Source organism: Coregonus clupeaformis, chromosome 10 (genome assembly GCF_020615455.1).
Source record: "Coregonus clupeaformis isolate EN_2021a chromosome 10, ASM2061545v1, whole genome shotgun sequence".
Classification (NCBI taxonomy): domain Eukaryota; kingdom Metazoa; phylum Chordata; class Actinopteri; order Salmoniformes; family Salmonidae; genus Coregonus; species Coregonus clupeaformis.
In genome coordinates, this window is record NC_059201.1 from 15,243,186 (window position 1) to 15,267,541 (window position 24,356).

The 24,356-nt window shown below is 42.7% G+C and overlaps 1 protein-coding gene across 3 annotated transcripts in view; it reads right to left on the bottom strand.

Annotated features, from left to right (window-relative positions):
• Window positions 1–7,744: 7,744 nt before the first annotated feature.
• LOC121575204 (disco-interacting protein 2 homolog B-A-like) overlaps window positions 7,745–24,356 on the bottom strand; it is a 74,884-nt gene continuing 58,272 nt past the window's right edge. For 2 of the 3 annotated variants that reach the window (XM_041888160.2, XM_041888159.2), the window contains 30 exons: window positions 23,697–23,788; window positions 22,531–22,641; window positions 22,312–22,435; window positions 21,924–22,033; window positions 21,731–21,833; window positions 21,527–21,591; window positions 21,340–21,433; window positions 21,130–21,249; window positions 19,521–19,635; window positions 19,144–19,283; window positions 18,559–18,695; window positions 18,300–18,380; window positions 18,094–18,221; window positions 17,079–17,193; window positions 16,746–16,947; window positions 16,494–16,606; window positions 12,768–12,848; window positions 12,521–12,644; window positions 12,271–12,392; window positions 11,978–12,089; window positions 11,211–11,320; window positions 10,829–10,959; window positions 10,570–10,738; window positions 10,315–10,485; window positions 9,855–9,916; window positions 9,699–9,756; window positions 9,506–9,580; window positions 8,947–9,121; window positions 8,459–8,582; window positions 7,745–8,281 (listed from right to left, as the gene is read on the bottom strand). In XM_041888160.2, coding sequence (XP_041744094.1) covers window positions 8,029–8,281; window positions 8,459–8,582; window positions 8,947–9,121; window positions 9,506–9,580; window positions 9,699–9,756; window positions 9,855–9,916; window positions 10,315–10,485; window positions 10,570–10,738; window positions 10,829–10,959; window positions 11,211–11,320; window positions 11,978–12,089; window positions 12,271–12,392; window positions 12,521–12,644; window positions 12,768–12,848; window positions 16,494–16,606; window positions 16,746–16,947; window positions 17,079–17,193; window positions 18,094–18,221; window positions 18,300–18,380; window positions 18,559–18,695; window positions 19,144–19,283; window positions 19,521–19,635; window positions 21,130–21,249; window positions 21,340–21,433; window positions 21,527–21,591; window positions 21,731–21,833; window positions 21,924–22,033; window positions 22,312–22,435; window positions 22,531–22,641; window positions 23,697–23,788 — 3,617 coding nt within the window. In that variant the 3' untranslated portion in view covers window positions 7,745–8,028. Of the gene's footprint in view, window positions 8,282–8,458; window positions 8,583–8,946; window positions 9,122–9,505; window positions 9,581–9,698; window positions 9,757–9,854; window positions 9,917–10,314; window positions 10,486–10,569; window positions 10,739–10,828; window positions 10,960–11,210; window positions 11,321–11,977; window positions 12,090–12,270; window positions 12,393–12,520; window positions 12,645–12,767; window positions 12,849–16,084; window positions 16,109–16,493; window positions 16,607–16,745; window positions 16,948–17,078; window positions 17,194–18,093; window positions 18,222–18,299; window positions 18,381–18,558; window positions 18,696–19,143; window positions 19,284–19,520; window positions 19,636–21,129; window positions 21,250–21,339; window positions 21,434–21,526; window positions 21,592–21,730; window positions 21,834–21,923; window positions 22,034–22,311; window positions 22,436–22,530; window positions 22,642–23,696; window positions 23,789–24,356 lie in introns of all 3 variants that reach the window. The other variant, XM_041888158.2, reaches the window with a different exon arrangement.

Genomic DNA, 24,356 nt, shown 5'->3' on the forward strand with positions numbered 1-24,356 from the left:
TATGACGTAATTGTTTCATTTGAGCACTGTGATTGGTGGAAAGGTGTGCATAGCATATCTATGATGACATAAAATAGATAAAATGTCGCTGCCTCTGTAAAAATTCCCACATGCACAGTTTTGTAAATAGCACTTAAAATGCATCCCATTAAATGTCCACATCACATGCAAATAGCCCTTTAATGTCCACATCTGTAGTAAATGGCCACCTTCAGTGGATATACATAGCATCAACTTCCTGAAATAGCTTAGTCATACTAAGCTATTTTAGGTACAGTATTTCTTAGTTGTATTCTTCAAAAACCAAGGGGTATATTTCAATAGTTGAAATGATCAATAAAATGTTAGACAGCACCTTTAACAAATGTGGTTACACATCCATACACATGAGTAATGTCATTGAACAATGCACTCAACATGAAGTTAAAAGCTGTACGAAAATAAAGAAAATTATTTGCTGTAAAATCAAAGCCTTTCATTTATTTTTGCAATTTCAGTATAAAACAGCAATTATGACCAATTTACTAAATGAAATGAGTGAAAATAATGGGGTGAGGCTAGTATAATATCAAGTCTTTATTTAAAAAAAATATGAGCTAAATGACTCCAGAACACAATTAAATCACTATGACTGACTATGACTATGACCTGTTTTTAAATAGCAACTGAACATAATAAGCAACTTTTCTTTTTGAAAACTTCCTGTGGCATCAATATAAGTCAGAAACATTTATTCTAGTGTCGAAATTGACTACAAAGTGTAAATAGGATAATTTTGGTCATAAAGTCAGTCTCATCCAAAACAGAGATTTGCGAAATAATTAGGAAAAAATGGTATGTCACGGAATGAAGGGTACCTTAACAGTTTTCCTTGGGTTGGGTTTATTTCAAACCTGATCATAATGCCCATGGTCAATTTGGTTTGATATTCGATATCCCTATGGGACTAGTTAGAGATCATCAGTAAAATACACAATGTACATGGGACAATATTTCTTTATGTCAATAGCTCCAAATTTCAATGACTTAAAAACCTCAAACCAACTATAAATTGTAGAAATTAAAGGGATTCTCCGGTACTTTTGTATACTTTTTAGCCAGTAGTTCTGAAAGTAGTGCCCACAAGCCAAAAGTGTTCCCTGGAAATTCGTAGGTTACTACATGACATATGTGCAGATTTGTGCACCATGTCATTGCTCTCTCTCTACTGTGTGTGCATTTTGTTAGCTGTCACTCAAATGGCAAGGGGCTGAAGCTCATTGCTAGATCTCAAATTGCTAGGGCAGCCCCATGTGGGGGGGAAATGTAGGGAAAATGGCACTGCACAGCTTCCAGAAAATAGTCGCTTTCAAACTAGGGATTTCGTGGCTAATTGAGGTAAAACTGTATTTCTGCTGATAGATTATGCATGTATGAACTACACATTGACACATCCAGCCCAAAGCTGGGAGGTAAAAAAAATATTTACTAGTCGCCAAAGTACCGAGCATGTCTTTAATATATAAATATTCAAAGCATTTAAAGAGACAACTAAAAGGTGTGCAATTATTGTCCTATTTACATTGTGTAATTTATTGACAGTCCATAACTAGCCCCACAAATAGGCTATCCAAAGTGAAACCAACTTGCCAAGGTAGCACACCAGCCCACTGAAGCTAATTGGAGAAATAAGTTGGCTAGCTTGCTAGCTAGTCTAGGCTACTTGCAGACACAATACCTGGTTAGACTGTCAAGTTATCTAGAAGGGTGAGTGACTGTAACTGTGTACTGTTTTGGCAGAGTGAAAGTACAAACGCTTCCCACGTTCGAACACACAACCAAGAGACACCCACATCAAAGCAAGCCTCCAAACCCCAAATATTTTTCTCAGTCGCATTTCCTAATGAGGATAATTGAAACTGAGGCTAAATCGGGAAGTTCAGCCCCCCTTTAATTGACATTATTATTAACCAAATCATTTATATACACAGCATACCAAGAGTGCATACACAAAATATTGATTGAACAACTCAGATAAAGAGATATGTGCAATGCTATATGTACAATACCACAAGTCAAATTTAAGTCCTCTTTGTGTATATTTATTACAAAATGTATAAGCAACATGAATTTCCCCAGGGCTGTGTAAACATTGGGGTTAAACTGCACGCCCATTGATTGCATAGTGTCAAAAAGTATTTTGGAGAGAGCAGAGAGAAGAGGAAGCCCTTATTGACCTCCCTGTGGTAGATTGATTGCAGTTAGCAGTAATGACAAGCAAGTCCTGGGCCAAACATCCACAACATGGGGAGTATTATTCACTCTGTTGTCAGAGCAGCCCACTATTGTTCCCTGAAATGTCACCCAAAAAATGAATAAAACATCTCTCCCTTTTGTGCTTGAATCTGATGCGTATGTGTGCTTGGTCTCTGAGTCATGCATTCAGACATTCCACGGTGAACCTGGAACTTTAATTCAAATGTAGGATATGGCGCTATAACTTGTCACTGCTTTTGTTTTTCTGAATGGATAGGTTCAAATCATATGGTAACCTTGTAATTGCTCTAAACATTGTGATTGAACAGCATAAGGGGGACAGTTATTTAACTCATACACATCTCTTGTCCAGAACCTTCGCATAATGTTCTTATTAATATATTACAACAAAATTAATTGCAAACTTTTAAGCTGTAGTGTTGAACATGACTGAATGTACATATACACAAACCCCGTTCACACTTCTCACATATTTAAGAAGGAGACCGAAAATAACAAAACAACAAACTATTTACGTGTACATGTTAGACAATAATAATGAAATGCTCATCATGGACTCCTATAGCACTGCAAGGAGAATAAATGTTATTTTGAGGATCACTAGAACCGTACAGACAGGAAGGAGCATACAATATAATAATAATGTGTGAAAACTTCTAAAGATTACAGTAAATGAGAACCCCCCCGAGTGCTACACATTGTGTGTGGAGAGGAACATAACAGAACCCTAAACTGGTCGATGTTGTTCTCCGGTTTCATCCACAGGACTATGCCTAACTGTACTTGTCAATAAAATACTCTGTTGTTGATTCCAACAATATGATTGGCTCAGGTGTGCAATTGAAGTTTACAGGGGAAAATAAAAACAGGTTCCAGTGATTTAAAGTAGAATATGATTCAATTTTCAAACCTGACCACTATGATAGTGGCCAATGTTTAATTACATTAAATATGACAGTCCTATTTTGCAAATTGGGGCCCTGAAAGTCCTTTTCGTATGCAAAATGTTGCATTGCCATATTCTCTCACTCACATTCTTCAATCACTCAGCTTTGGACAGTCAGTGAAAAGTGCCCTGCATCTAAACTATTTGATCAGTGGTTCATATAAGAAATAAGAGCTTGCCACAAAACAACAGTCATTATATTGGTTTCATCGTTCTCCCCAAGCTCATAACATCAAACCAATCTCTGGTTGGGCCCAGAAGTTATCCCTGACTGTACAAATCCCTGACAACCTTATTCATGGTGGCGTGGTTTTCAAGGTCCTTCGAGCTTGAAGTGACCTGACCAGGAAAAACTCTTGGCACTATTAGCTGGTTCCTTTCTGCTAATCCCTAGTTAACTTGGATTCCTCAAAAATGATTCCTCACAATTAATATGCTCCTTGAACATGAGGAATGTGGATAATTGGATCATCAAAAATAGACAAGTGCAAGATCAGTGTTAAGATCTTAAATTCACTAGAGTCTTTACCTTTAAATTGCTTTAATTCTTATGTACAATAATCTTTCGGCACCATCTGCTCACAACTAGGTTAGTTATCCAGAAAACCATCAGGTGAGAGAGATCAATTGAGTTTTAGTTTTTTTACATGTATACATACAATTAAAAAATAATATCTATACAGTATATATAAAATACAGAAGCCTTGATGGGTACAGTACAGTAAATGGCCTCTATGTTCTACTCCAAACATCCCTTTGGATATCAATAAGGATTATCACCCCAATAACACAAACAGTTATGAAATGGAAGAACAGCAATGGACAAAAACAAAACGTGTATGGGCAAAGTTTTATAAGGCAAGAAGTAAACTTAATTAAAGAAAGTGGAAAATGCGTTCCATTTCTTATTTTGCCTTTTCAAGCAATAAACCTGTGATGCAAGTACAGCCAATGACGACTGACTGATGTAATTTCTTCTACGGCTGCTGATTGGTCTATCTTATATGTATTTTTTTTTTTTACCTTTATTTAACTATGCAAATCAGTTAAGAACAAATTCTTATTTACAATGACGGCCTACACCAGCCAAACCCGGACGACGTTGGGCCAATTGTGCGCCGCCCACTAATGTGTTCATTAGTGTTCTAACATGCCTTCACACATCCTTCATAAACCCCTGCCTCAAAGTACACAGATAGGTCACTACAGGGTGAAGCAAGCACAACATTTAGAATAAGTTAAAGATAAGAAAAGAAAAGAAAACAAGGACTGGGTAAGACCTGGAAAGCTTGGGGAGGAAAGCCAGTAAAAATGGAGTAAGATGAATATATTTTTTACATACTGTATCACTCAACCCCAGGAAATTATGTCACCAGAGACAGGAAGTCCTCATCCCTTGGCCCCTCGCAATACCTTACATATGATTGGATCATGGAGGAGTGGGGAGAGAGGTAAGATTGACTTCAGCACCTTAATACTCCCTGACACTGTGCAAATAGAGGGCCAGTCAGGCAGTTGAGGTGTTTGTTGTGTGATTGGGGGGTGTGGCGAGGGTATAGTTATTTTCCCTTCCAGTTGCAGTTGAAAAGCTGTGTTTAGTGTAGACACGGACTCTGTCCAGGTGGATATGGAGATATATATATCTCATTCCAAAATCATGGGCATTAATTTGGAGCTGGTCCCCCCCTTTGCTGCTATAACAGGGAAGGCTTTCCACTAGATATTGGAACATTGGTGCGTTGACTTGCATCCATTCAACGTTGACTTGCTTCCATTCAACCACAAGAACATTTGTGAGGTCGGGCACTGATGTTGGGCGATTAGGCCTGGCTCACAGTCGGCGTTCAGATTCATCCCAAAGGTGTTCGATGGGGTTGAGGTCAGGGCTCTGTGCAGGCCAATCAAGTTCTTCCACACCGATCTCCACAAACCATTTCTGTATGAACCTCGCTTTTGTGCACAGGGGCATTGTCATGCTGAAACAGGAAAGGGTCTTCCCCAAACTGTTGCCATAAAGTTGGAAGCACAGAATCGTCTAGAATGTCATTGTATGCTGTAGCATTAAGATTTCCCTTCACTGGAACTAAGGGGCCTAGCCCAAACCACAAAAAACAGCCCCAGACCATTATTCCTCCTCCACCAAACTTTACAGTTGGCACTATGCAAGTAGCGTTCTCCTGGCATCCGCCAAACACAGATTAGTCCATCGGACTGCCAGAAGTGTGATTCATCACTTCAGAGAATGCGTTTCCACTGCTCTAGAGTCCAATGACGGCGAGCTTTACACCACTCCAGCCAACGCTTGGCATTGCACATGGTGATCTTAGGCTTGTGTGCAGCAGCTCGGCCATGGAAACACATTTCATGAAGCTCCCAACGAACAGTTATTGTGCTGACGTTGCTTCCAGAGGCAGTTTGGAACTCGGTAGTGAGTGTTGCAACCGAGAACAGACGATTTTTATGCGCTACGCGCTTCAGCACTCAGCAGTCCCTTTCTGTGAGCTTGTGTGGCCTACCACTTCGCAGCTGAGCCGTTGTTGCTCCTAGACGTTTCCAATTCACAATACCAGCACTTACAGTTGACCGGGGCAGCTCTAGCAGGGCAGAAATGTGACGAACTGACTTGTTGGAAAGGTGGCATCCTCTGACGGTGCCACGTTGAAAGTCACTGAGCTTTTCTGTAAGGCCATTCTACTGCCAATGTTTGTCTATGGAGATTGCCTGGCTGTGTGCTCGATACACCTGTTAGCAACGGGTGTGGCTGAAATAGCCAAATCCACTCATTTGAAGGGGTGTCCACATACTTTTGTGTGTGTGTGTTTGTGTGTGTATGTATATATACGCACTACCGTTCAAAAGTTTGGGGTCACTTAGAAATGTCCTTGTTTTCGAAAGAAAAGCAATTTTTTTGTCCATTAAAATAACATCAAATTGATCAGAAATACAGTGTAGACATTGTTAATGTTGTAAATGACTATTGTAGCTGGAAACGGCTGATTTTTAATGGAATATCTACATAGGCGTACAGAGGCCCATTATCAGCAACCATCAGTCCTGTGTTCCAATGGCACGTTGTGTTTGCTAATCCAAGTTTATCATTTTAAAAGGCTAATTGATCATTAGAAAACCCTTTTGCAATTATGTTAGCACAGCTGATAACTGTTGTGCTGATTAAAGAAGCAATACAACTGGCCTTCTTGAGACTAGTTGAATATCTGGAGCATCAGCAATTTTGGGTTCGATTACAGGCTCAAAATGGCCAGAAACAAAGAACTTTCTTCTGAAACTTGTCAGTCTATTCTTGTTCTGAGAAATGAAGGCTATTCCATGCGAGAAATTGCCAAGAAACTGAAGATCTCGTACAACGCTGTGTACTGCTCCTTCACAGAACAGCGCAAACTGGCTCTAACCGGAATAGAAAGAGGAGTGGAAGGCCCCAGTGCACAACTGAGCAAGAGGACAAATACATTAGTGTCTAGTTTGAGAAACAGACACCTCACAAGGTCCTCAACTGACAGCTTCATTAAATAGTACCTGCAAAACACCAGTCTCAACGTCAACAGTGAAGTCATATCTCAGACTGGCCAATAAAAATAAAAGATTAAGATGGGCAGTCTGAGATATGGCTTTTTCTTTGCAACTCTGCCTAGAAGGTCAGCATCCCGGAGTCGCCTCTTCACTGTTGATGTTGAGACTGGTGTTTTGCGGGTACTATTTAATGAAGCTGCCAGTTGAGGACCTGTGAAGCGCCTGTTTCTCAAACTAGACACTCTAATGTATTTGTCCTCTTGCTCAGTTGTGCACCGGGGCCTCCCGCTCCTCTTTCTATTCTGGTTAGAGCCAGTTTGCGCTGTTCTGTGAAGACATTTCTAAGTGACCCCAAACTTTTGAACGGTAGTGATATATATATATATATATATATATATATATATGAGTATACCAAACATTAGGAACACCTTCCTAATATTGAGTTGCACCCCCCCTTTTGCCCACAGAACAGCCTCAATTTGTCGGGGCATGGACTCTACAACGTGTCAAAAGCGTTCCACAGGGATGCTGGCCCATGTTGACTCCAATGCTTCCCACAGTTGTGTCAAGTTGGCTGGATGTCCTTTGGGTGGTGGACCATTCTTCATACAAATGGGAAACTGTTGAGAGTGAAAAACCCAACAGCGTTGCAGTTCTTGACACAAACCGGTGCGCCTGGCACCTACTACCATACCCTGTTCAAAGCCACTTAAATATTTTGTCTTGTCTATTCACCCTCTGAATGGCACACATACACAATCCATTTCTCAATTGTCTCAAGGCTTAAAAATACTTCTTTAACCTGTCTCCTCCCCTTCATCTACACTGATTTGAAGTGGATTTAACAAGTGACATAAATAAGGGATCATAGCTTTCACCTGGAATCACCTGGTCAGTCTATGTCACGGAAATAGCAGTTGTCCTTAATGTTTTGTATACTCAGTATATATATATATATATATATATATATATATATATATATATATATATATATATTTTATATACTTTTTTTTTTACAATACAGTGTACGTCTCAAAAACACAACAGAGTGCTCCTTGAAATCCAACAGACCTGGAATGCAAAAGACCTAAGATCTGAACCACATACACCCCAAAAAGGTCTGTGTCAATACAGTGCAGTAAAGTGCAGCCAACCCCCTCCTACTGCCCATTGTGGTACCATGCATTTTCTGTCTGTGGAGCAGGTTGGTCCAAACTACTTTCTTCCTAACACCCTCTCCAACAGCCGGAATCTTTTCCACCATACGATGACCAGCCCAGCCCATCCCCCCTGGCCCCTCACATATTATACGCCACATAGATGGGGTCCAGTTGGTCAGCCAGGAAGGAGTCCCGGAGGTGCATGCGCTGTTTCTCCCCCCTGGAGTTGATAGGTATGACCCCCGGGTCCACGATGACCACCACGCCCACGATGAGATGGTGCTCCTCCAGCACCACGTTGGTGACCAGGGGCACCAGGTCCAGGGCATCCTGCTCTGAGCCACACAGCTCAGCCACCACCACCAGTAGGTTGGTCCACGTGAACACCGCACTGTATGGGACACATATGAAAAAGGGGTTATATTCAAATCAAATGTCAGACAAAGACACACACGTGCGCACGTACACACACACACTAAGACATCTCTTCATCTCACTCCAATTATGAAAACACAGATAAACCAATGGACAATAAGTAAGGTTTCCTGGGACACTCCAGTGTTCTGACCTCTCTGCGATGCTGCGGTGAGCCCGGGACACAGATGTCTCGATGTCGATGGGGTGGTAGCGCAGTCCCCTAAGCTCCAGAGTCTCATCCACGGAACCCACCACAAACAGGGCATCATGACGATCTGACCACAGAGAGGGAGACAGACAGAGAGGGGCAAACAAATATGTTGAATACTGGGTATGTTGGGCTAGCTCATTTATCCCTCATCAGATCCCTTGTATGTCTCCCTTTTCTTGTTATCTATTAGCATTAGCATCATAGCCCTCCCTTTTCATGCTATCTATTAGCATTAGCATCCATAGCATCCCTTTTCATGTTAGCCATTAGCGTTAGCCTCCATAGCCCTCCCTTTTCATTTTTTATCCATTAGCATCCATAGCCCTCCCTTTTCATGTTCGCCATTAGCATTAGCATCTATAGCCCTCCCTTTTTATGTTAGCCATTAGCGTTAGCCTCCATATCCCTGACCAGACCCATCCACTCACGCCCAGCGGCATCCAGTAGTTCAGTCCTCTTGACGAAGCCCAGGTAGCCAGTCCTGGCCCACAGGGTCGTGGGGTCTCCAAAGCTCAGCTTGGTGTTAAAGTGGTCGGCCTGCAGGCTCTCCTCTCCATAGATGGTATAGTAGCCACTGGCACTGTGAGGGCTGTTAATCCAGATCTGACAGAGACAGAGAGCAGAGTAGGTACAGTTAACATTTTACATTTACATTTTAGTCATTTAGCAGACGCTCTTATCCAGAGCGACTTACAGGAGCAATTAGGGTTAAGTGCCTTGCTCAAGGGCACATCGACAGATTTTTCACCTAGTCGGCTCGGGGATTAGAACCAGCGACCTTTCGGTTACTGGCACAATGCTCTTAACCACTAAGCTACCTGCCGCCCAACCTAATAAGGATGGAATAGGAGAGTTATGTATGAGGAGAATTGTTGGTTATTGATAGGGATAGGAGTTTTTCCTAATTATACCCATCCTATTGCCCATCCTTTTATCTATGCCACATGTTGACATATTCACTCTAATATTAGCATTCTCTTCCCTCACCTCTCCTAGATGGGAATCTCCTAGAGGACCTCTGGTCTCTGGGTTCACAATGATCACCCTGACTCCTGGTAAGATCTATAGAGAGTGATAGAGTAGAGAGACAGATGGTGAACAACAAAATCCCACAACAACACATCTTGTATCTGAATACAAAGGGAATTTAATGTGTGTGGATCCATCAGGGGAGACTTACTTTGCCAGACTCCATCAGAGGGAGACTCTGAGGGGCTCCCCTCTCCACCAGCCTCACCCTGAGACAGAAAGTGAAAGCACATTGTGATGGTGAACTCAATACTGTAAAAACAAAAAAGATCCTCAGCGTCAAAGCTGCTCATACATATGTTCTCACCTGTCATGGCGGAGGGACTTCATGTCCACATACACAGTGGAGGGGTCCGGTCCAGTGGTTCCCTGAGAAACAAACAGAAAACCTGACTGAAAACTCAGATACACATCCACTGTACATGTATCAGTCCTTGAGGAGACATACAGGGAGGTCCTGCTGTACTAACTGAACTGGCAGACAACCCTCAGAGTCCTCTATTTACACGTGACTCTTCTGTTATGTAGAGTTAACAGAAGGCTCTAGCCTCCAGTTCAGGGAGACACTAGTTAGTGCATCAACCAACATGAGTCAAGGTTCAGCCACAAATCATAGGAACATTGGACATGGCCGTCAAAACATTAATGTTTTCCCTTAGCCATTAATACAAGTCTATCTTTCCAAACAAGTAAGTTATGCTTCCATCTTATGAAATTCCCTGTTGCCTAGTACCTCCTCACAGAACAGATTCTAGCTGGTTGAATACCTGCATGCAAATGGCCAGGTTGACCCTGGATCCAAAGGCTGTGCTGACAGCACGGGGGGAGAGGCCCAGGTCCTTAAACAGCTTGGAGAAGGACATGGTGAGGGTCAGACGAGGACGCTCCTCTGCTATCACCACACAGCTCCTCACACATGACAGGTTCAGCCCCCGTGCCTGGAAGAAAAGAGAGAAGGAGATGGGGAGTTAGCTTGTTTGTGTTTGTGTGTGTGTGTGTGTGTGTGTGTGTGTTGTACTCACTTTGAGTATCTCTGTCTGCGTGCCTATCCCCTTGGTGCAGAGCTCCATGACAGAGTAGGAGCAGAAGGTGTCTCTGATGCGGTACTGGCTCAGGGTGCTCAGCCACAAGGGCAGACAGCTCTCCAACTCCAGAGGAGGGATTAGGATGGACTGGTGGCCCGAGTACACACTACACACACAGGAAACAAGATAAGGTGTGAGTTCATGTGTGTAAGCGAGAGAGATAAAGATACCCTGTGTGTGTGTATGTGTGTGTTACCTTGCGAGGCACCACAGTACGAAGCCCAGGCCACAGTAAGGGTCCAGGCAGATGGCTATTTGGCGTGAGGAGTAGAGCTCACACTGCAGCTTGATGGAGCGACACAGAGCACTGACTGCCGCATGGGAGATCTGATGGCCAGAGACACACAGCCAATCACACACACATCACAATGAAACCAATAAGAGAAGCAGAATCAACCGGTAAAGCCATGGTTATGGCTACCGCCATTGGCCCACTGTAAAGCAGATTAGCAAAATGGGCCGTTGGCTACTGACTTTGCCGAAGGCAGGCCGCTCATGGGCCACCATAGTTTTGCAAACTATCTGGGGCTGTTTTAGAGTATTGAGACACAGTGGTAGCCTCCTGTAATTGACCTTACCTTGACCCCAGTGAGCATGCCCGTGGTGGACACACTGAAGTCCAGATAGGCGATCATCTCTGCCGTGGGGGGCTTGTAGATTGTGGGGGGTCTATGGCGAGGGAGGTCATCTGGAAGAAGGGAACATGCACAACAAGGTTGAGTTTCTCTGGCTCAGGTTAGGTATGTTCTGTATGTAAGATCTTCTATGGCAGGGGTTCTTAAAATGGGGTGTGGAGGTACTTTAGGGGGTACACAGCCAGATCAAGTATTTATTTATTTTTATATATAAAAAAATAAAAATAGATTAAACTAATTTTGTCCAAGGGATCTGTGGAATAAGTTTAGAGGGTATAATACAATACAATATATATATATATACAATGTATGTTCTTAACCCTGGGCAACATGTTCAGAGGGATATTGGTATCCACAGTACTCCACCAATTATCAACTCAATACTTTTACATAAATGCACTGTAATTTAAGCTTTAAACTGCAAAGTGTTCTCTCTGTCTTATGGCAAAATGTGTAGAATTGCAGGAAATTTGTTTGAAAACTTCAAAAGAAAATCTCAGATGCCAAAAGCATTAAAATGTTCCATCCCAGGGCCTGAGACTTGGTTCATCCGGCCATACACTGCCGAAGTCATAGTAAAACTCCTTGTATGCTACTTTTATCTCACTCGAGTTGTGTTCTGATTATGAGGGGGTCCCTCACTGATGAATTTGCAATCACAAAAGGGGTCCCCAGCACCAAAAAGTTTAAGAACACCTGGCCTATGGTACCTGTGTCTATGATTGTCGGCCATGTTTTAATGTTCAGAGAGGCAGCAGCCTCTTTGGAGCGCAGGATCCTCATGAGGTTCTGAGTGGTAAGGATACAGGCAGCTTTACTGACCTGGGGACAGACAGATGCACCACAAACATGTTAGTTTGTAGAAAAGTATGGTTCCAACTTCATACCTTTGGAAGACCAAAATAATAACACTCAAACACAATGCTAATAAAAAAGCACCCATCCTCATACACTCACGTAATCAAAATATACCACATATACACATAAACATGCACACACTTACATCGATGATCATGCGGACAGTGGGAAGTGTGGCTGCCAGGTTCTGTGGATGAGGAGGTCTGACAGTGACAGGAACACAGCCAGCGTACAGACAGCCATAGAAAGAGGCTATCAGGTCAATACCTAGAGAGAGAGACAGAAAGAGAGACAAAGACAGACTGTAACTCTAAGTCATCCTCAATGGGTATGACTATGCCACTTCTCAGTGTGAGTCTGATGGACGGACAGACAGAAAGACAGAAAGGACCCACCAGGAGGGTAGAGCAGCACCACGTTGTCCCCGGTGTTGATGCTGCCTTTCTCTGTGAGCGCCGCTGCAATCTTCTCCGCCCGCTTATGCAGCTGCACACATGTGGCTGTGCACACTGCTACCCCCTGAAGCAAAGGCATTAGAGAGAGGGTAGGGGCAAGGGGTTTATTTAAAACTGGGCACAACTGTCTATGGGGGTTCTGTATACTGTATGTGTGAGAGTGAGTCTAAAAGAGTGAGAGTGCTACCTTTGCATTGAGCAGCACATAGAGACAGTGGTCTGGGTCAGTCTGTGCCCTCCACTGTAGAGCCTCGGACAGGAACTGGTGCTGAGGAGAGAAAAGAGAGGGTCAAAGCTAATTACATAGCAATCATATCAATAGGGAAAAAATCAATTGATATCAACACAAAATAACCACAAATAAATCTAATAGGAGTTGTATTTTGCTGATGGAAGGAACCTGACAGAACTTGAATTTCCTCAAGTTAATTCCCTTAAGTTACAGTAAGTCTAAGGACATGAAGATGGTCAATACAGTTGCACTGCAGTAAATAGCCCTGGAGCAAAAATGTCCTCTGTAGGTAGCTTTTCTACCAGGAGGAAGGCAACTGTCACTTCCATTGGCAAAGTAGCAAACAAATGGTCAATTTACACCATGCAGCATTAACCAAACTATTCCTTAAAATAATGAAAAACTGATTTAAATATTAGCTAACAGCAATTATGGGGAGGAATCAATTGGGAAAAAACAGCAAAGCACATGAAGAGCAGATGTGGATGGTTGAATCTCAGGAAGATGGCTTGCCAGGGCCTTCCTCTGAGTCCAAACAACTCTGTAGACCAGCAAGGCCTGTATGTGTATGTGTAGTATTTTGAACATTCAGAGGTGATGGGGGCCAATGGAAGAGCAAACAGACACTGCACTTGACACGTTTATGAAATTGCTTATTCCAGTTACTAATAAGCATGCACCCATTAAGAAAATGACTGAAAAACAGTTAAATCCCCGTGGATTGATGAGGAATTGAAAAATTGTATGGTTGAGAGGGATGAGGCAAAAGGAATGGCAAATAAGTCTGGCTGCACAACCGATTGGCAAACGTATTGCAAATTGAGAAATCATGTGACTAAACTGAATGAAAAGAAGAAGAAATAACACTATGATGGACTGGTGGATAAATAACATAAATAATGATAGTAAATAGCTTTGGAGCGACTTAAATGACATTTGGGGAAAAAAAGCAAACTCAGCTCCATCATTCATTGAATCAGATGGCTCATTCATCACAAAACCAACTGATATTGCCAACTACTTTAATAATTTTTTCATTGGCAAGATTAGCAAACTTAGGCATGACATGCCTGCAACAATTGCTAACACTACACATCCAAGTATATATAACCAAAGACAAGCATTGTAATTTTGAATTCCGTAAAGTGAGTGTGGAAGAGGTGAACAAATTATTGTTGTCTATTAACAACGACAAGCCACCGGGGTCTGACAACTTGGATGGAAAATTGCTGAGGATAATAGCGGAACGATATTGCCACTCCTATTTGCCATATTTTCAATTTAAGCCTACTAGAAAGTGTGTGCCCCCAGGCTTGGAGGGAAGCAAAAGTCATTCCACTACCTAAGAATAGTAAAGCCCCCTTTACTGGCTCAAACAGCCGACCAATTAGCCTGTTACCTACCCTTAGTAAACTATTGGAAAAAATTGTGTTTGACCAGATACAATGCTATTTTACTGTAAACAAATTGACAAACTTTCAGCATGCTTATAGAAAAGGACATTCAACAAGCACAGCACTTACACAAATGACTGATGATTGGCTGAGAGAAATTGATGATAAAAAGATTGTGGGGGCTGTTTTGTTAGACTTCAGTGTGGCTTTTGACATTATCGATCATAGTCTGCTGCTGGAAAAACGTATGTATTATAGCTTTACACCCCCTGCTATAATGTGGATAAAGAGTTACTTGTCTAACAGAACACAGAGGGTGTTCTTTAATGGAAGCCTCTCAAACATAATCCAGGTAGAATCAGGAATTCCCCAGGGCAGCTGTCTAGGTCCCTTGCTTTTTATCCATCTTTACTAACGACATGCCACTGGCTTTGAGTAAAGCCAGTGTGTCTATATATGCGGATGACTCAACACTATACACGTCAGCTACTACAGCAACTGAAATAACTGCAACACTTAACAAAGAGTTGCAGTTAGTTTCGGAATGGGTGGAAAGGAATAAGTTAGTCCTGAATATTTCCAAAACTAAAAGCATTGTATTTGGGTCAAATCATTCACTAAACCTTAAACCTCAACTACATCTCGTAATGAATAATGTGGAAATTGAGCAAGTTGAGGTGACTAAACTGCTTGGAGTAACCCTGGATTGTAGACTGTCATGGTCAAAGCATATTGATACAACAGTAGCTAAGATGGGGAGAAGTATGTCCATAATTAAGCGCTGCTCTGCCTTCTTAACAACACTATCAACAAGGAAGGTCCTACAGGCCCTAGTTTTGTCGCACCTCAACTACTGTTCAGTAGCGTGGTCAGGTGCCACAAAGAGGGACTTGGGAAAATTGCAGTTGGCTTAGAACAGGGCAGCACAGCTGGCCCTTAAAAGTACACGGAGAGCTAACATTGATGACATGCATGTCAGTCTCTACTGGCTCAGAGTGGAAGAGAGATTGACTTCATCACTGCTTGTTTTTGTGAGAGGTGTCGACGAGCAGAATGTACCGAGCTGTCTGTTTGGAATACTGGCACACAGCTCGGACACCCATGCATACCCCACAAGACATGCCACCAGAGGTCTCTTCACAGTCCCCAAGTCCAGAACGGACTATGGGAGGCACTCAGTACTACATAGAGCCATGACTACATGGAACTCTATTCCACATCAGGTAACTGATGCAAGCAGTAGAATCAGATTTAAAAAACAGGTAAAAATACACCTTATGGAACAGCGGGGACTGTGAAGAGACACACACACAGGTACATACACACATACATATAGACACTCACTCTACACACACGTACACATGGATGTTGTATTGTAAATATGTGATAGTGGAGTAGTGGCCTGAGGGAACACACTAAATGTATTGGGTAAAGTGTTATGAAATATAATGTCATGTAATATTTGAAATTGTATATAACTGCCTTAATGTTGCTGGACCCCAGGAAGAGTAGCTGCTGCCTTGGCAGCAGCTAATGGGGATCCTTAATAAATAAAAAATAAAATAAAAAATGGAAGGCATGGTGCATCAGGTGACATTAAGAGATGCCATGACAGACTGTGCTGTGATGCAAAAATAAAAACAATTGCATAAAACATTGGCACATGCAGATTCAGAGCATCACGTCTGACACCATGCAAGATCTCACATCTTGCCAGAACTTAGCGATGCATCCATATAATTATTTGTGTGTGCAACTGAAAAATAACTCAATTCACATTGAGAGCTTCACTGTACAGCACATTGAAGACAGAAGCAAAGGAAGGACCAGGGTGTGGTGGGTAAGAAGTTAGAGTTGGGAGGGGGCAGTAGCTCTTACCATCATAGTAGGCCACATACGAAGCTATGTAATGTTACATCCAAAGAGAGACGGGTGCATTAGGACAGAAGAAAGAATGCATTATGTTGCCCACATGGTTTACCAGCTATCTTGTCCTGTCTAACTACCCAACTAGCAAACACTTACTGGACCACTGGTGGCAAAGAGGCAGCTCACCACTGCAGGCAAGCCCATATTGAACCGCTGTCTCCAACCAATATGGTGGCAGCCCAACAGCATACCGAACGTGACTATCCGGCAGTCGGCATGCCATTGTTAGTAGTGTTGGCTACCACCAGGTTAGTAGTACCAGCTACCGCTATCGTCCCTACCCTGCTATGGGCCACCGTGCATGTGGGTCCTTTCTAACTGGTGTGATGATGAGAGAGAGGTCCTGAGGTGGTCCTACCTTCCTGATCAGGTCCTGGTCCTCGATCATGCCCAGATCCCTGCCTGCTGCCTGGGCTATCCTCTTCCCTGCTACCAGGTTCCCCACCATGATGGAGGCTGGACCCACACCCACTAAAAAGAGAAAGAGGGAGGGAGAGAGAGAGAGAGAGAGAGATGCATATTCACAATCAAATAAATTCCCTAGCTCAAAAGTCATGGCCACTGTAAGCCAATCAGTTTCCAAGTTTTGCTGTTGATGAGCCTACTGTACCTGGCTGTTTCTGCCGTGGTTTGGGGAGGTTGGTGACACAGGTATGGGGGCACATGAGGATGTTACAGGGGTGCAGGTTGCCGTCCAGGAAGTGCTGCTTGGTCTCGAAGATGTGGATCCCTCCCAGGTGGGTCTTGGGTAACGTGTTGGCAGGCACCAGAGCTAGGCAGTACAAACCCACCTGGTGAATACTGTCAATGGCCTGGACAGTGGACACACACAACACCCCTCAGTTAGACAACTTCTCTAATCAAGTGTTTAGAGTACATTGAAAACTGTGGTGTTCGTTTTGGAATGTACCAAGAAAGAGGTGTTTGTAGGGGGGTTAGCTACCTGCAGTACTCGGCTCATCCACTGGAAGCTGTCCTCCTCACTGGCATCTGGCCTCTGCTCTGCCACAATCACTATCCTCTCATCATAGAACACAGTCACAGAGAACACCGCAATCCTGACACACACATGCATACACGCGGACACACACACACACACACACACACACAATTAGAATGTCTTCTCTGCAAGGATCCATAGTCACACACATAGATATTGACCTCTCCCTCCATATACTGAATATGTACATCCACACATAAAGCAGAGAACACTGCAATTCCTACACACACAAAACCACTCTGATAACAAGCATTTTCACAGCTTGAGATGATCTTTTCTGCAAGGAGCCAATACACCCCCACATCCCACACAGAAATATGCTGTATACATCCACTCATATTACGAGCGCGCTATGGGCCTGCAGTGCTCACTAACAACCACCAGATGACAGTCGTGATACACAACAAAGCTCAATGCCATAGAGACATATAGAGATTGCAATGTTGTATCTGTGCCATTATGGAGTCTGTGACAGCATGGGCAGCGCCATTGAGGCTATCTCCAAGTAGTCCATTTTCTTTTGATTTTTTGAAAAAAAGTGTAAAGCTAATATTGGTGACTTACCGCCACGCCACCTGCAGAGCTGGAGTCTTGAACCAAATGTTGTGTGTCAATCATTTATTGTGGCCACTAGATTATGTAATATAGCTTAAAGCCATTTTACAAACTAGGCAAACCAATTTGAAGAAGACACATTTTGATCATTGGCTGATCGCTCCCAACCCATAGGAATCCCCACCCAGTTGACCACTTTAAACTGGTGGAAGCCCTCAATGGCAATGTCCATGCAAAAACAGGTTATTTCCAAGTAATGATCTCTATACATCTCTATGCGCAATCCCCAATACACCTGACTCACAGCAAGCACACACAACACAGACCTCATCCACTGTCCATTCAAATACATGCTGACATATGCGCACACACACACAAACGCATGCACACATACAGTACTCACCTCCCACGATACACAGTCTTGACAGGCTCCACGGCCAGTGCTGTGGCCACCAAGTCATCAGCGTTGTGTCTCCTACCACTCACCATCAGCAGGCCTTCGTTCTTCCCCACCACAAATATCAGACTGCCCTGTAGAGCGGTTAGACACAGCATTCAATACACACATATGGACGCACGCACACGGTCACACAAGACAGTCCTACTTACGGGTCCTACGAAGCCTAGGAGTCCAGATCTCACAAAGGGGATGTCTCCAATAGGAGCACCAAGTGCATTGACAGGAATCACCTATAACAGACAGACAAAAACTGATGTTTTTAACATTTTCTAATATAAAACGTGTTGGTAAGCATATTGAATGTTCAGAGTTTGGTGTGTCTGACCAGGTCCTGATCAGGTGTCTGACCAGGTTCCCCTTTACAGCACGTAACACATAAGGGGGAATTGAATGGTTGTGGGTCTGTACCTCAAAGGTGTTCTTGGTGACTCCTGGTAGGCCATAGTACATGTTGCCTCCAGCACGAGAGTTCACCACGATCTCCCCTATCTCATCTGTCTTACACAGCTGAGGAGGCCCTTCAGGCTTCACTATACACATCAGAGCTATAGACACAGAGACAGAGTCAGGCTTCACTATACACATCAGAGATATAGACATAGAGACAGAGTCAGCTGCACAGATAAATACATGTACAGGAATAATAACACACATACAATTACAGAAACCGATTTACACATAAAGAATCAAATATAATAATAATAATAATAATAATATATGCCATTTAGCAGACACTTTTATCCAAAGTGACTTACAGTCATGCGTGCATACATTTTACATATGGGTGGCCCTGGGAATAAACACATTCATATATAAAAATGGACCTGCAGTGGAGGTGATTTGAAATCAAACTCTCGTGATTAGTTACTATATTCCTGCCTGAGACTTGTATGCCAATTACACACATACACATGGATTTCACTCCTGATATTACTCTCAAGTGAGATCCCCCATTTCTCTCTCTCTTCTATACTGTGCATCCCCCCTCCTCACCTCCAGGCATCACATGACCCACATCCTGCACGGTGAGGGCAGAGTTTTTGTCCTCCGTGTTGACCCTGATGACCCCGTGACTCAGACCCCCCATGGAGAGGATGGCCCTGGCTGGGAGGGGCGTCCCTGGCACCCCCGGCCTGCACACAGAGAGGTACAGGAGAGGACAGGGATTTTACTCAAAAATGTACACACACTGCCGAAAGACGGTCCTTCTAACCATACATAAATTAAATTATTGAAGGTACATTATGTAACTTTGATTTCATTACATTTTTCCAGAGGCAACTCAGGGTACTACAAACACATTTGGCCAAGTAGCAAAACAAAACACAAACTGTTATTTTTGCTAAGAAGACCCATTCAGCCCATCCTACCTGCGGATGGCTACCGTCATGGCCTCAGGGGAGGTGGCACAGGGACAGATGACCTCTGGCTTCAGCCCGTGGATCTGGAACACACTGAGGAAGGCATCGCAGGACGACACCGACCCTTAGGGAGAGACACAGACAGCGAGAGAGACTCAACAACACTGACATCTCAAAACATTGACAATTTTTGGATGGTATCCATTCAAATCATACAGGGCTTTGTTTATCACTTGCAATTGTCCTATTGCATGTTGGATGTTTGCTGTCTGTCAGCCACACTGACTGCCTGGAAGGTGCAATCCCACTAAGCATTTACCAACGGCAATGTTATTTGGTCCTGTCCGGACCAAATCTGAACCAATCATAGACGTCTATGTTTGGTTCAGATTTGGGCTAGAGCGGACCAAATCTGAAACAATTATAGACGTCTATGTTTGGGCCAAATAAAGGCCGGTCCGGACCGGACCAAATCTGAACCAAACATAGACGTCTATGTTTCACAAGTTTGGAGAGCACAGTACAGCACATTACATTACAGTACAGAAAATAAAAGTACAGTAGAGTACAATATAGTACAGTACTGTAAAGTATAGTGTACTGTATTGTACCCTACTTTACTCTAATGTACTATCCTCTATTGAACTAAACTATCCTCTACTGTAGTCTACTCTACCAAATAAACATTTTCCTGTCCTGTACCGTACCGTACTCTACTGTGCTCTACTGTACTAAACTGTGCCGTACTGTACTGTGATGTTCAAACTTGTGAAACATAGCCCAAAACGTCTATTATTCGTTCAGTTTTGGATCTGGTCCGCACCTACCAAATGTGTCCTTGTTTGGGGGTGTAGCTCATTAGAATAATACCCAGCATGCTTTGCGATTATTTTATTTTGTACATTTACATTTTGGTCAGAGCCACCTACAGTCAATGCATTCAATTTAGGTAGATAAACAACAATATATCAAAGTCATAACAAGAAAAGAAAAAAATCTGTGACCGTTACTGAGAATGGTATTGTAGTTGAAGTGGTCCGTTGGTTTATTCGGTAAGTTGTATTAGTTTGAACGTCATTGCTGCCAGGTATAAAGCTTTTGAAAAATCTAACATAAGTGCATGTTACAGATGAGAGTAATAATACATATTCTGTTGGCTCCTCTTCCCTATAGTAAGATGCTTGAACAATTATTATTGTGATACAATGCTTACTTCATTGAGAATGTATGTGCAGTTGAAAATTGGCCATAGAATCAATGTCTGAAAAAAACGTATTTTTAACGTCTGTAAATTAAGTATTTTCAATGTCCGGAAAATACATATTTTTGACGGCCGGAAAATACGTCTTCTCACCTTTCATTCAGCACCTACAATGCACCCGATTTCAACATCCGGAAAATAAGTATTTTCGACATCTGGAAAATACGTATTTTCACCTTTCATTCAGCACCTAATATGCACCTGACATCAACGTCAGGAAAAGACGTCTAAAATACTTTTCAACTTCATTTTGCTTACTGGGATGCAGACCAGTTCCATGCATGTCTGGCATCTGTAGTTCCAGTGTGGATTCCACACAGACTACATTTCCCTGCATTGACTACATTTCACACTCACAGGGGTTGGCTCCATCAGCGACAATGAGCATGCGCAGCGATGCCAGGCTGGTGTCCCTCTGTTCCCTGTGTGCCATCATGGCCCAGTGCAGGTCACGACACTTCACCAAGGCAACGCGCGCTACGGGGGGACAGGAGGGACAAATGAGTACATGAAAATTAGTGTTCTCATGGTCACACAGAGAGAGAGTGGTTGTGGAGGTGTAACTACCTTTGTGTATGTGGACCCTTTGAACCCAGGAGAGAGGGCAAGCCTTCATCACAGCGTAGGGCACACTGATAGTGTGGATCCTGTTCATTACACTCTAAAAGAACAACAAAATACAACGTATTAAACGGAAATGCATATGATTTAAGTAACTGAAGTAACTATTATCCCCCCATCCACAAACACTCACCGTGAGAACTCCATGCCACAGGCCCATGTCCTTTTTAAAGTCCAGAACGTTCACTAGTGTCTCACCTAAAAACAGAACCATATAGATAAGTCCCTATGAGAAGCATCCTTCAAACACTTGTTCCCTGTGTATCATCTTCATAAAGACGCCATAGACTTACTCTCGCGATAGAGTATGCCTCTCTCATATAGTGTAGTTACTCACCCTCACAGTAGTTGCAGGCCTGAGTCAGTGCTTGGCAATGGGTCAACATGGCCACCTTAGACACAGCCACACCCATCACTGTGCCCTCCTTACTTGCCTTGTACTAGGGGGAGAGAAAACACAATCACTTAGAATTGGATGAGAAGTACACACACGTACCCCCACACACACACACACACGCACACACACACACCTCTATGTATGCAGGGTCAGTGTTAGCTGTAGGGATGTGGGGCTGCCAGTCCTTGCCAGGTTTGGTGAGATACTTGGAGTCTGTCACCACCCACTTTAGCTGAGGCCAGCCTATAAAAGACAGTCAATATCATACGTCAACCAATCAACTTAATCAAAAAGAGACTCATAGAGAAAGAGAAAAAGTATCACATTTGGATCTCTAGAGAAAATGGTTGTGTTTGAGATCAACCACATTGCAGTCTTCGACTGGATGCCTACAAATCACATGGCTTCCTAAATAACTACTCATTATTATTTGTAGATCAGTCAGTGTACTCAGTCGGTGACCAGTGACTAAAAAACATTGATGCTCTGTAATACGGCCAGTAGGAGAGACAGCTCCTGACCTTTGAACTGTAGTATCTCTCCGGTGGGTGTCTTGGGGAGTCCCTTCAGACAGATCTCACTGGTCAGAGCCAGAGTTACACCACAGCTGCCCAGCAGGAAGCCCACCTGACTACTGCCTGCATCCTGGTGGAACAACAATGGATATGGAGTCAATCACAGAGCAGATGTAACAGCATGTCAATGTGGGCTTGAAAAAGTTCCATTGACATGTTCCTAACCTTGCGAGACAGAGGTACCTCTATAGGGACAGGGATGACCTCAGCCAGCAGGCAGCCAAAGAAGGCCACCCAGAACATCCCAGGGTCACTGTTAGGGTACACTAGAGCCACCTACAGGAAATAAAATAAAAAATCAAGTTGATGTATGGACCTTAATGCAGAAATCAGCAGTAAAAACAATAACAACGCGTTCCCCCACCCGTTTCGGTAAAAACCCAGTTTCGGTAAAAACCCTGTTTCGGTAAAAAGCTGAGGGAAGGGGCTGAATAATTTTTTACTTTTATTTAACCTTTATTTTAACAGGGAAGACATATTGAGACCTAGGTCTCTTTTATTCTGCTGCAGAGGATAAGTTAATTAGAGTTACCAGCCTCAGAAATTGCAGCCCAAATAAATGAGTGTGCAAAGCTGTCATCAAAGCAAAGGGTGGCTACTTTGAAGAATCTAAAATATATAATATATTTTGATTTTTTTAAACACTTTTTTGGTTACTACATGATTCCATATGTTTTGATGTCTTCACTATTATTCTACAAGGTAGAAAATAGTAAAAATATAGAAAAACCATTGAAACCTTTGACTGGTACTGTATATATATATATATATATATATATATATATATATATATACACACACAACTGCGGAAAAAATTAATAGACCACTGCAAAATTATCAGTTTCTCTGGTTTTACTATTTATAGGTATGTGTTTGGGTAAAAATAACATTTTTGTTTTATTCTATAAACTACTGACAACATTTCTCCCAAATTCCAAATAAAAATATTGTCATTTAGAGCATTTATTTGCAGAAAATGACAACTGGTCAAAATAACAAATAAAAACAGATAAAACTACATCTTATGGAACAATGCAGACTGTGAAGAGACACACAAAAACGCATACACCCTACACACACGTACATTGTAATGTTGTAATATTGTTGTATTGGGGTATTATACATTTTGTCGTAGAGTAGTGGTGTAATAATGTGTTGTATGATGTACTGTTTTATTATGGTTTTTTTTGTGATGTAATTGCCTTTATCTTGTTTGGACCCCAGGAAGAGTAATTGGCAGCAGCTTCATAAATACAAAAAAATACATGGGGTTGTTTTGACGCTATATCATTACGAGAGAAGTAGAAGTAGTGTGAGTCGATGTGTCTCACCCTGTCCCCAGGCTTGAGGACCTGCTCGTTCTTGGGTCCCAGTTTGTTGAGGAGGGTGTAGGCCAGCTTCACACTGCGGCTCCACAGTTTCCCTGATGGAGGGAGAAGAGGAAGAGGTAGGAGGGAGGAAGGAGGGAGGGCGTGCATCGTAAATAACAGTGTCACTCAATCTCATACTTCTTCTCTCATAACCCTCCATTACCTAGATTACTCTATCCACACCATGACTACAGTATAGCACAACAATGTAATAAATAAAGTATCTAGGGCCTTGTCCCTACCTAAGTAGAGTTATAGATGTTAAAAATCATATGTTCTCTAACTGTAGGCAATCGTATAACTATGGAAAAGACAGGGGTATCTAAGTCAGGTTGTAGTAGCAGTATAAAATCTCTGTGTGGTCCTAGTCTCTCACCGTGGTTCAGTGTGGTTAGGGATTTGACACTGTGACATACCGTAGGTCAGTGTGGTTTGGGTCTGAGACTGTGAAATACCGTAGGTCAGTGTGGTTTGGGGTCTGAGACTGTGAAATACCGTAGGTCAGTGTGGTTAGGGGTTTGAGACTATTACGTAACATAGGTCAGTGTGTACACGGGTTTGAGACTGTGACGTACTGTAGGTCAGTGTATTTTGGGGTTTGAGACTGTGACGTACCGTAGG